At 41.8% G+C, this 13,446-nt stretch overlaps 1 protein-coding gene across 3 annotated transcripts in view; it reads left to right on the top strand.

Annotated features, from left to right (window-relative positions):
- Nucleotides 1-13,446, top strand: part of LOC137383216 (glutamine-rich protein 2-like) — a 190,684-nt gene that overhangs the window by 68,369 nt on the left and 108,869 nt on the right. For all 3 annotated transcript variants that reach the window (XM_068055707.1, XM_068055706.1, XM_068055708.1), the window contains exons 8-10: nt 1,116-1,217; nt 1,435-1,509; nt 12,209-12,373. In XM_068055707.1, the coding sequence (XP_067911808.1) occupies nt 1,116-1,217; nt 1,435-1,509; nt 12,209-12,373 (342 nt within the window). The remainder of the gene's footprint in view (nt 1-1,115; nt 1,218-1,434; nt 1,510-12,208; nt 12,374-13,446) is intronic.

Below are 13,446 nucleotides of genomic sequence, written 5' to 3'. Positions count from 1 at the left end.
CAGACTTGTGTGTAGTTTGTTTTGAATCAAAAAGTTGGAAGCAAAAGGTAGCTCATGCTTCATGATGACACACAGCTTAGTCAATAATCTGCTGTGACATTGGTCCTGAGTTAAAGGTTATGCTGAACTTGTTACTGGCAAGAAATGTTATCGATTAAATGGGTATCCATTTCTTGGACGAGTATTAAGTGGTTTAATGAAAGAATTTTTAAAAAATCACAGGATACAACTCTAGAGGGGGTGCAGGAGCAGAGAGACCTGGTATATATGAGCATACGTCATTGGCAGTGGCAGGACAGGTTGAGAGAGCAGTTAGTAAAATATGCAGTGTCCTGGGCTTTATTAATAGGGGCATAGAGTACAAGAGCAAGGAGGTTATATTACATAAAGTACTGGTTCGGCCTCAACCGGAGTATTGCGTCCAGTTCTGGGCACTGCGCTTTCGGAAAGATGTGAAGGTATTGGAGAGAGTGCAGAAAAGATTCACAAGAATGTTTCCAGGGATGAGGAACTTCAGTTATGAAGATAGATTGGAGAAGTTGGGACTGTTTTCCTTGGAGAAGAGTAGGCGGAGAGGAGATTTGATAGAGATATTCAAAATCATGAGGGATATGGGCAGAGTGGATAAGGAAAAACTTCCCACTCATGAAAGGATCGAGAATGAGAAGGGCACAGATTTAAGGTAACTGGCAAAAGAAGCAATGGCAACATGAGGAAAAACTGTTTCTTGCAGAGAGTGGTTAGGATCTGGAATGCACTGCCTGAGAGTGTGGTGGAGGCAGGTGCAATCTTGGCATTCAAAAGGGAATGAGACAGTTATCTGAAAAGGAAGAATGTGCAGGGTTATGAGGAGAAGGTGGGGAAATGGCATTAAGTGAATTGCTCACTCGGAGAGCCGGTGCAGACACGATGGGCCAAATAGCCGCCTTCTGTGCTGTAACAATTCTGTGGTTCTATGTGGTTTAAGTTTTCTAGCAATTCCCATGGCAGTTGTTCGACATATGATAGCTGTAATTTTCACAGATATAAGTTAGGAATTTAGACAACATAAAATGAGCATGCTAACATTGCTTTATTTTTTCTAACTGCTGGGCTTTGCATTTCTCTCTTGTTAGGATAGAGAATTGATAGCAATCCTCAAAAGGAAGTTGGAAGAAATGGAAGAAGATGTTGAGGGTCGCCTTGCAATATTGCAGGCTGACCATGACGATCTCCAGGTGATATTTTTAACCTTTGTGTCTGGGAAAGAAGAGTTTGGTACTTGTTGTCAGAGTCTCGGCATTTTTATTGGCCATACGGTTTCATCTTTTCAAATATTCATTACCAATCATCTATTTTTTACTTTTAGTTTTTAGGGAAACCACCAGATTGATTTTAAATGATCTTTAATCCTCCCTATATTATATATCATTGTTTTCAAATGTGTTTGTGCAGGGGATTCACGAAAAGCTTGATCAGCTTGAGGAAAAGAAGGTTGACAAAGAATTTTTGGAAATGGAGATCAATGGGGTAAGCATCTTTTTAAACTAAAGAATTAGCGGTGATATAATTAAGCAGTATATATATATATATATATATATATATACATACAACATGGTGTCTGTGTTTTCTGCTTTGTCAGTGCATGTAACTAAACACTGTTACTTTGTAACATGCAAGGAAAGAAAAGAGTGGAGGTTATGGTATTGATCAAAGTTACTGTTATAGCCCTGGTAAGGGATGATGTGCATGACTATTTAAAGACAGACTCTATTTGGCTCGAGTTAAGGAACAGAATAGGCAATGTTACAGTGCAAGGTGTATACTCTAGACCACCAAGTAGTGGGAAGGAGGTGGGGGAGAAAATCTGTAAGCAAATTTCAGAAAAATGTAAAAACAACGAGGGACTTCAATTATCCTAATATAGACTGGGAAAAAACACAGTGTAAAGGGCAAAGAGTTCCTGAAATGTGTGGAGGACAACTTTCTCAATCATTATGTTTACAGCCCAATGAGGAAGGAAGCACTAATACAAAAACAAAATCCTGTGGATGCTGGAAATATGAAATAAAAGCAGAAAATGCTGGAAACACTCAGCAGGTCAAGCAGCATATGTGGAGAGAGAAACAGGATGTGCATTCCACGGGGCTGAGGTTCCCTGCCATGCATTTAATTTCTAGGCTATTGTTACGACCTGGTGAGAAGGGGTCTGGGGGTTCCCTCTCAGCCTATGCCTGGTTTAACCATAACAGGGTTTAATTTGAAAACACCGTGTTTTTAGCTCCCTCTTAGTGAATGCTTGTTCACTGCTCCAATACTAAGGCAAAGAAATCAAACAAGTTTCCTTAGATTTAAACAAGAAAGGTAAAAGTTTATTAATCTTAAACTCTAATCCGGTTAATGACTACAAATATGCGATGCGACCATGCTAGCATGCATATGCGATAAACACACGCAGATAGAGACAGGAAAAGTAGAAGGAATAAAGGGGAAAAGTTTGAGGCAATATCTGGTAAGTTCAATGTGGAGTCTTTGGTTGCGGTAAGTCCTGTAATTCGTTGGGGCCCAGTTCACGCTTCAACTTGTTCTTATGTAGGAGTCTTTTCTGTCTTGAAAATTACGTGTTTTCTGTGGTTTCAGTGGCTTGGGAAAAAGCGAGAGAGTGAGAGAGGCTTCCTTTTTCTAGCTTCAGTTGCACACTGCCTTCTGAATTCAAACTATCCAGTGGCTAGTTCAAAACAAACCTGGACCAGCCAGTTAGTCATGTGACCTGCTGGTTTAACCAGTCCTGACTTTGTGGATTATATCATCTTAGCAGGGCCTGAAATGCACTTCTTTACACCTTCAATGTCTGGTGATCAAAATCCATTTGGGTTAATTGGAGCGGGGAATAGCCCACAAGCAGCGTCTCTTAGTATGCAAATGTCCTTCCAGCCCAGTGTCTGGTGATCTTCAAACAAGTCATTTCCTCACTCCAGCAACAGTTTAAAATCAGTGTTCATATGACAAAATTAATATGCCTCAGTCTTGACAGGTGGGGGTCTGCATGACACTATTATCTGGAAACACTTACCAGCTACTCTCCAATCGGCTGGTCCCTGGCTGGGATTTCACTATAGCTGTTTTGCAGATGTTGTCAGAGGTTTTGCTGGAGGCTCTCTCCCCCTCTTTAACTCCTTAGTCCCTGGGCTCAGTCTCCACCCAGGTCCATCGTTGACACTGCTGCTGGTGAGTCTCTCCGTAATATATCTGAACGTCTCCCTGCTCACCTAACAATGCCTCAAGACATCAGCTCTCAGGTCTTGCTGTCTCCTGTTCCCTCACTCGGACTGCTTCTTGCTTTGTAAAAGAAGTGAAAAGCATCTCTCCCCTCACTCTGCTGAATTCCCTCACTCACCAATTTCCCCAAGTTAAGTACTCTGTCGAAGAAGTACTTTGTCGAGCTGAATTCCCAGCTACTACTTCAGAAGTTATGCTACACATCGGTACCAACTACATAGCGAGAGTAGGTATTGAGGTCCGATGGTCATATTTTCAGGAGCTAGGAAGGAAGTTAAAAAGTAGGACCTCAAAGGTAGTGACGCATGCTAGTAAGAGTAGAAATAGGAAGATGTTTTCTCTTGTGAGAGAATCTAGAACTGTTTAAAAATAAAGGGTCGCCCATTTAAGACAGAGATGAGGAGAAATTTTTTCTCTCAGAGCCTTTGGAACTCTCTTCCTTAAAAGGTGGTGGAAGCAGAGTCTTTGAATATTTTTTAGGCGGGGTAGATAGATTCTTGATAAGCAAGAGGGTGAAAGGTTATTGGGGGTAGGCGGGAATGTGGAGTTGAGGTTACAATCAGATCAGCCATGATCTTATTGAATGGCGGAGCAGGCTTGAGGGACCGAGTGGCCTACTCCTCGTAATTTGTATGTTTGTGTATACGATAGGGTAGACCAATGCGTGGCTTGAGGCATGGTGCAGGACGGAGTGCTTCAGATTCTTGGGGCATTGTGATCAGTTCTGGAGCAGGAGGCACCTACAAAAGAGACGGGTTGCACCTCAACAGGACTGGGACCAGTGTGCTCACGGGGAGCATCATTTGTGTGGTTGGGGCGGGTTTAAGCTAAATTGGCAGGGGGGTGGACACCAGCATATGGAAGGAGAAAGGAGGAATAATGTGCATAAAGAGGTGAGAGTGTTGGATAGTACAAGAGAAGGAAGTTATACGAAATTAGATAGGAGCAGACTGCGAAGGACAATGAGGAATACAAAGACAAGTATGTAAAAGCACAAAGTGTGGTGAATAAGGTTGATGAACTACAAAAAACCCCAAAAACTTGCATTTATATAGTGCGTTTCACGACTACCAGATGTTTCAAAGTGCTTTAGAGTTAATGAAGTATTTTGAAGTGTAGACACTGTTGTAATGTAGGAAAGCACAAATAGCCATGTAGGAATATGATATGGTGGCAACAACGGAAATGTGGCTTAAAATGGTGAGGACTGAGCACTTAATATTTAGGGATAAAAAGTGTTCAGAAAAGATAAGGGAGGTAAAAAGGGATGTGGGGTGGTAGCACTGATTAGCGAAAACAGTGCAGTGTTGGAAAGGGAGGATGTCCTTGAGGGGGCAAAAACAGAATCCATTTGGTTAGAATTGGGATGCAAAAAGATCGTGCTACTCTGGGTATTCTACAGGCCTCCAAATAGTGAGAGAGAGATAGGGGAGCAATCTGCAGGAAAATCACAAGATATTGGGAGACTTTACCCAAATATCGATTGGGATAATGTTAAAGGGTAAGGGAGGGAGCAACTTCCTTGACCAGTATGTTCTTGGTCCAACTGGGAAGGAGGCATTGCTGGATCTGGTGCTGGGGAATGAGGTGAGCCAAATGGACCTAGTGTCTATGGGGAATCACTTGGGTAAGAGTGATCATATCATAAGGTTCAGATTAGTAATGAAGAGCAAGGAACTAAAGAAGAACTTCTAAGTTGGAAGAGGACTAAATTCAGTGGGATGAGAGGGGATCTAACCAGTATAAAATGGAACCAAAGACTGACAAGAAAAACTATAACAGAACAATGGGTAATCTTTAAGGAGGAGATATTTCAGGTACAGGCTAGGTACATTCCAGAATGGGGGTGGGTGGGGGCGGTGGCGGGTGGCTGCAGGAAGGTAGGGGAAGCAAAGCCAGGACTCCTTGGATGTCAAGGGAGATAGAGAATATAGTGAAACACAAAAAAGGCGTTGTTTGATGCATGTCAGGTGAATTCTTCAAGCGAGAATCACGTCAAATACAATAAGTTGAGAGGGGAAGTGAAGAGGAAAATAAGACTGGCAGTTAATATAAAAGGGAATCCAAAAATATTGATCCGGCATGTAAATAGTAAGTGGATAGAAAGAGGTTGGATGTGGCAAAGAGGCCGATATATGCTTCGAGGCGCAGGGCAGGGCTAGAATACTTAATGAGTACTTTGTATTCGTGTTTACTAAGGAAGAGGATGAAGACAAAATATCGGAAGAAGAGGCGATGATAGAGGTAATGGATGGGGTAAAAATTGATAGGAAAGATGTACTGGAAAGGCTGGCTATGCTTAGTGTGAATAAATCGCCTGGTCCGGATAGCTTGCATGCCAGGTTGCTAAGAGAAGTAGGGGTGGAGATAGTGGAAGGGCTTTCCATAATCTTCAATCTTCTCTTGATACTGGGGAGGTGTCAGAGAATTGGAGAGTAACAAAAGTGACACCCTTATTCAAGAAAGGGTATTTTCACCCACATCGGAAGTTCGATGCTACAGCATTCATGGACTAACTCTGAAGGGTTATGAAAAAACAGACTTTGTCTTTAAAATAGGAACCTTTATTTTAAAAAGTGAACAATGGTCTGAAATGCCCACTGAAGAAAAAGGGGACTAGCCTTTTGTGTATTAAAACAGCCTGACAAAGACAACGGACAAATCTTCAAGCTAAAAGGTGTTAATGAAACCATCTCGCACCTATCCTAAAAACATTCCAGAATTGAATGTCTCTTTCTAAGACAAAGGAGGTTTGAAGTATCCATGTTCTGGGACATTGTGTGATGACCATGGGAGAGAAACCAGAGTGTCTCCCAACAGGAGGTGAGAGGTGACACTGTTTTACCTTAAACAAAGATAGCCACAGAGAGAGAGACAGACAGACTGACCCAGAAGGTGAAGCTACTTCTAACAGCTGGATTTCAACAAGCCGGAAAGCAAATGTGCCGCTGAAAAAATCGAACATTGACATTATACAGCAGAGAGAGCTGGAAGTGACCCACCATCTTCAACGGAACCTTCAATCAAGAGAGAAATCTACAATTATCTCAGGCCTGCAACTATCTGGAACTTGAGTCACAAGAGAATTCAACAGGTTTATCATAACCCTTCTCCCCCACTAAGACCCACCTACCTCTTTACCTTCTCTATCTGCCCCTTCTTATGGGTGTGTGCGGGCGAATGAGTGAGTGAATGAAGTTGCAACAATTTCGGGATAAGGTGTATCGATCAATAACCAATTGACTTTCTGTTTTTAAAATCTGTAAGAAAACCTGTCACTGTCTGTTTATTTGAAAAATAAAACACCAAGAGACAAAACTCTTAATACAAGTACACTTGCTGTGGTCAGGTGGGGAGTTGAACAGTGGGAACCACCCACGTCACACCACATGGCCATTGCTGTGTTAAGAACATTCCTAGTAACTACAGGCTGGTCAATTTAACATCAGTGGTGGCAAGTGTGTAGAAACAATAATCAAGAATCAGTAGACAGTTGGAGAGGTTTGAGTTAATTCAGGAGACCCAGCACGAACTTGTAAAAGGCAAATCGTGCTTCGCTAATATAACTGAATTTTTTGATGAAGTAACAGAGAAGATTGATGAAGGGAAAGCTGTGGATGTTGTCTATATGGGTTTTAAGAAAGCATTTGACAAAGTACCACCTAAAAGACTGGTTACCAAACTTGAAGCTCATGGAATAGGAGGGTCAACGCCAGCTTGGATGAAAAATTGGCTTAAGGACAGAAAACAATGAGTTGCGGTAAATGGTCGTTTTTCAAACAGGAGGATGATAGACAGTGCTGTTCCTTAAGGGACAGTGCTAGGACCACAAATGACTTGGATATTGGATACAGAGTAAAATTTCAAAATTTGCCAATGATACCAAACTTGGAGGTATGGCAAACAGTGAGGATGATACCAATCGACTGCAGCTGGACATAGATAGACTAGCAGAATGGGCCACAAGTGGCAGATGGAATTTAATACAGAAAAGTGTGAGGTGATGCATTTTGGCAGAAGGAATAGGGAGAGGCAATTTAGATTAAATGGCACAGTTTTAAAGAGTGTGCAGGAACAGAGGAACCTGGAGGTTCATGTAGAGTGGGAGATAGTGTTTAAATTACTTCTCTGAGATTCTCATAGCTGAGCTGTACTTTAAGAGCCCTCAGCCACTGGTCAAAAGCCAGTACCAACAATAGTATTTTTGGTCAGTTCATAATTCGATGAACTCTCATCTGGCAACAGGGAATAAACCTCATGGGCTTTTCCAGTTAGCTTGCTTTGTAGTAAAAGAGGCCAGGTTACAGCTGGCCATTTTAGCTGCCTTGCCAGTTTCTCAAAGGACACAAAAAATCTTCTACATTCTCCTCATTGAATTTTGGAATTAGTTGAGCTTGTTTCAACAATTCTGTACCCAGCCCTGAATTATGCTCCTCCATATTGGCCATGCTTTCACTGGGGTTACTCTGTCGCCCCTAGTTAATTCAAGCCACTTCAACTCTCTCTCTTCACATTCCTTCCAGAATATTCTTTCTCTCTCCCTCCCCTCAAATTCAAGTTTCCTGTGTTCCAGTTGCATCTTTGCTAACAATACCCTGTCGGAGTCTGCTTCGGACCTTGTTTCTATTTCTTCAGGTTGAAGGGAAAAATGGATGGTTACTAGCCTTAGGAGTTCAGACTTCCTAGCCTTGGCATGTACTGTGATCCCACACTGATCAACCATTTTCCTCAACTCCTCCAAAGACAGTGCTTTTAACTTATCCCAAGTTACTTCACCCTGGCTTGGAGAGCTACTCACTTCAGTTGCAGACATGTTGGTATTCAATTGCACACAACCACAAGAAAAACTGTATTAATCTTGCTCCTTTTTGATTGGGAACAATTTGACTTCCCACTTCCAATATCTCTCGTTTGTCTGTGGGTCAATTCCGGACACTAGCCCCAAATTTTTGTTACGACCATGTAAGAAAAAGGTCTAGAGTGCCCTTTCAACCTTCACCTGGTCTTATTGTGACAGGGTTTAATTTTAAACACACAGTGTTTTTAGCTGCCCCCTTGCTGAATTCTTGTTTACCGCTTTCCAATTATAAGACAAAGAAATCAGCACAAACAGGCTTTCTTAGGTTTAGACAGGACAAGTTGAAATTTATTAAACTTTAACTTAAACTCTAATTCAGTTAATGCCTACAGATACATGACGCGCCCATGCTAGCATGCACACGCGATACACACATGCAGATAGAGACAGAAAAGAGCAGAAGAAAAATAAAGTGGAAAAGTTTGATGCAATATCTGATGAGTTTTTGTTATGGTTCTTTGAGCTCACTGTAGAGTCCTTGATTGTAGGTAGATTTTGTTTTTCATTGGGACCCAGTATTCTTCTTAAACTTTGTTTGCTGTCGGAGACTTTTCTGTCTTGGGGTTTGTGTGTCTTCAGTGGATTCAGAGGTGTGTGAGAAAGAGATGGGAGCAGACAGGAGAGACTACTTCTCAGTTCAGGAGCAAACAGACTTTCTCCCCAAACTGTTTGTACAAATTCAAAAAATTCAGGTTGCTCAGCAGGTTAGTCATGTGACTAGCTGGTTTGACCATATCTGTTTGTGTATTCGGCAATCTTAGCGGTCAACCTGGAACGTGAGCTCCCCCACCTTCAATGTCTCGTGATCAAAAGTCCATTATGGGTTGGATATGTCAGGGAATGGCTGCTTTGTCCTTCCAAACACTGTCTGTTAATGTGCAAATGTCTTTTCCAGCCACGGCTGATCTGTTTAACAAGTCCTTTCTTCACTCCAGTAACAGTTTAAAATCAGTATTCATGACAAAATTAAGTTACAGTGAATAATTATTCATTCATTAAACTTTATTATCATATTTAAATTAAGATTTTTTCGCCACGTGGTGGGCGGAGGGGGGGTCGCCCTGAGGGCTCACCGCCTTGGTAAAATGGGGCGGGGCCTTTCTAGCATTGAGGTCTGTGGCGGGCGTCTCCCGGAAGTGTTTTCTGGCCCCCCAGCCAAGACCCCTGATGTCAGGGGGCTTATAAAATTCAGCCCACTGGGTTGCTCTACAGAGAGCTGGCATGGACTCGATGGGTGGAATGGCCACTTCCTGTCCTATAATGGCTATATGTACAGCTCGGGACGCTTACTCAAAAAACTGGCACAAAATGTTGGCAGTTTGGAGAAGTCCCTGTTGTAGCAGATGGGACACTGTGCTGTTTACAACATCCTCAATTTTAAAAAATTGAGCCTAAAATAAAACCGACCATGAAAAATGAAATCAGAGTATCAAAGATGCAATTGTAAAACACTTCACAACGCTCTCTTTTAATTACTTTTTTATTTCGAATGGAATCAATTCAATCAGGATGTGGTTTGAGTAGAGATTGAATAGAATGGGCCTGTATCTCTGGAGTTTAGAAAAATGGTGGGTTGATCTCATTGAAACGTATATAATTCTTAAAGGGGTTAACAGGGTAGGCACAGAGAGGCTGTTTCCCCTGGCTGGGATGTTTAGAACTAGGGGTCATAGTTTCAGGATAAGGGGTCAGCCATTTAGGACTGGGCTGAAGAGAAATGTCTTCACTGAGAGGGTTTTAAATCTTTGGATTTCTTTACCCCAGAGGGCTGTGGATGCTGAGTCGATGAGTATTTTCATGACTGAGATTTTTGGGCACCAAGGGAATTGAGGGAAACTAAGGGATAGGACAGGAAATTGGAGTAGATATTGAAGATCAGCCATGATCTTAGTAAATGGTGGAGGAGATTTGAAGGGCTGTATGGCCTACTCCTATTTCTTATGTTCTCAGGATAATTGCATGAGTTTATAAAATATCATGAATTCTAAAAACTTTTTTTTAGATTTAGGGGATTAAGAACAGTCAGGTTCACGGAATCATGTCTGGAATCATTCAAAACAACAGTTTTCACTTTAAAAATATTTATTGAATTACCCAGAACTTTAGCATGTTTATCTAGTAAGTAGGTGATTGCATGTGTATCAGAGGGAAATACAGGGCTGGATTTTGTGCATCCAGCGGAACTCGCGGTACTGGGCATAAAATACTGAGAGAACCTTTTCGAGCTCCCCACACCGCCCCCCCCCTCACCCCCCGGGGCTATCCTCCGTTGCTCTGGAAGCAAGGTTTCTGGCACCAGGATCTTCATCCCTTTAAAGATAGGATTCCCGCCTCCAAGAGCTGCCGACCAATCACAGGGCCAGCAGCTGAGCACTACTGGCAGTGACACCAGAAGCAGTGGCCACTGCCGGTATTGTAGATGCCTTGGACCCAGGCCCAGCGCTAGAACCCCGGACATTAGGTAAGTGAGGCAGGGTCGCAGGGGCCAGTCCAGAAGGCCCACCAGGAAAGTGGGGTTGGCGGGGGGTGGTGAGCGTGAAGATTAAGGGGAGGGGGGTCCATGGAGGTGAAGGCTTGGCCAGCAGGGGTCCTCCGTGGGCCACAGATTGCCCACGGAGGAAGAGCATCCCCGCCCCCACAAGCCTGCAGGGAGGGTGCCTTGTTTTACAAGGCATCCTTTCCACACGGCGGAGCACCTTCCCCCAGCGCTGCAGGTTAAATCCCAGCAGCAGAGGGAAGAGACCCTTAAGTGGCTGTTAAAAGGTCACTTATAGGCCTCAGTTGGCTTCTGTGTGGGAGAGCAGTTATCGGCCTGTCCTGCCCCAGGCAAAATTACTTGGCACCAGGGCAGCGATGGGCCCACTGCCCCCCCCCGCCCCCCACCTTCCCATCTCCTGTCGCAATTCAATGGACCCCCCCGCCCGCCACTGACCCTGTCTCAGCGGAACCCATAAAATCCAGCCCACAATTTGTAAATGGGAAGGTTTTAGTGCTTAGGAGGGACCCCGCTATACTCAGGACTGTTAGCCAGTAAAGCTGTGCCTTATAGAACTGGAAAGTGTCAGCTTTCATAACCCAATCCAGGTTGAGTTAGCTGCCTTCAACAATTGCCCTAATGTCGCTGATAGAAGTATGTACATGTGGACTTTGGTGATGAAAGGTTTGGGTTTGGCTGTGACTCCTCCTCCTCATGTTTGAATAATTTATTGGCTCTCCAGATTCATACATGAATAATAGCTACTTGGGGGAGATGTCAGAAGGTGCACGATACCCGTGAAACCAAAGTCTAGCAAGGTGTCAACACCTTCACTAGGGGAGAAGAAGGAAGAAAATTGACCAGAAAAAGGAACACATATAAACAGAAACTTTTTCTATTTATTTTAATGTATTTTACTTTATCTAATGTAAAAATTAAATGTTGTAAAGTCAAAAAGGGTCTGTCAGATTCTGTAAGAAGACAGGTTAAAATCTCAGACATGTACCTTCAGAACCTGAAGATGGATTCTACCTAAATTTTCTCCGCCAGCAGTCCTTTCACCTCAGGTACCTACCTGATGCCACACAATGAATTCAATGCCTTTGTGGCTGTCACTTAATTCATTTGTGTTTGTGAGTCTTCACAAGCTCATGAAACTAACACTTTATAAAAATGTAAGGACTCTATCAGGAAGGACTAATCTGATCATGAACTGATAGCTGACAAGTTGACCATTCGTACATGGAATGGGTGACTACAAATGTAATTTTTAGAAGCATTTTATATGTGGGAATGGGAGGAAATTGTTTTTTGGCACTAATCTCTCAATTTGAAAGCATATCTAACAATTTCAGCATTCCTCCTCAGTTAACAGTCTTAATTTGTTCTCTTGAAAGAAAAAAATGAGAAGCTATATTCATTCTTCTACTGGTAGAATGTTACTGGTAGGATATGTTGTCAGACTGCAACCTCTGCTTCAGTTAATTGTCACACCAATACACTGTTGGTACTTTGCCAAATACTATCTGCCAGCTTGATCAATCAGAAGGAAAACAGTTATCCTTAGGGAAATATATTCCCTTTTAATAATATTTCTTCCTTGTTTCTCACTCCAGAAAGCTGACAAAAAAGCATTAGAATCTAAAGTGAGTAGAACACTACTGGATGCAACAGCACAGCAGTTAAATGCAATGATGCAGGAACTATTGAATAAAGTGTGTGCCCAAGAGAAGGACTGGCAGAAGGTGCTGGAGAAACTTCTTTGTGACATGGACTGCAAGGTAATAAGATCCAGTATTTTATTGTCTATTTATTTCTAACCATCTATCTAAGCATCAAATAATTACTAAAAGGAGTTAATGAAATTACTATCGAGTTTATGCTGCCTACATATGTATTAGTGCAATCGTAATGAACTGTGATGCCGATACAAAATTTTGATTCATTCAATTTAAACTGCTAACGCTCAACATTCACTGTAAAAGGGCTTCTGAAGTTAGGTAAATATTTACTGTTTGCAAGTGAATTTGAAGCTTCCTGACCTGTTTTAGATTTTCTAGTTAACAATGGAGATCTGTGATAATAGGTACAGCCTGTTCTTTCTAGTCTTTCATCTATATCCATGCAGTAGTTTTGAAGACAGATTTTTTTAATAGTGATTTATGAGACTTGCTACTCGGTGTATACAATCCATTTTTCAGACCCACAGAGACAAATGCTTGTAAGTGATGCTGAGCAGCAGTTGTGCTGTAAGAATTTACTCTGTGTGGTTCCTAAACCAATTTATTCCATTTGATTATCCACACACTCCTGAGCAGTTCTAGATGTCAGAAGCTGTAAGGCTTGTTGCTATGTGAGTTCAAACTAGCTGGAAGAGTGTGAGACAGAACCGAATGCATACCAGTGAAAATATCAGTGTCTTGCACTTCCTGTTAGCCTATATTTCTGCCTTCAGTTATTGCATTTTTCCATCAATGTTTTATTCCTGATTATTTCCAAATCAATTCAGTTGTATCATTTTTCACTGTTTATTATTCTACATTTGTTTCCTTTTCTTGGTTATGACTATATTATCAATTTTATCAATATTTTCTCAGTTTCTTCAAAACTTGGTCATGCTGTTCACTTCTTTACCTTCTATTTAATGGACAGGATAAAGAACTTCAGAAGGAATTTATATTTTTATTTGTATTTTGGTGTAGGTAAACAAGCATTTTACATATTAAGGCAGAGGTAATAATGGGATGAATAGACAGAAGGAAAGGCAAACCGTGAAGCCAAAAATTGAAAGTAGTCAATGAAGAGAGTTATAAAAGATAATGATTATTTTAAAAAATCAGATTTCGTATGATGT

Source organism: Heterodontus francisci, chromosome 24 (genome assembly GCF_036365525.1).
Source record: "Heterodontus francisci isolate sHetFra1 chromosome 24, sHetFra1.hap1, whole genome shotgun sequence".
Classification (NCBI taxonomy): Eukaryota; Metazoa; Chordata; class Chondrichthyes; order Heterodontiformes; family Heterodontidae; genus Heterodontus; species Heterodontus francisci.
This window is presented reverse-complemented; position numbering and strand designations above follow the sequence as displayed.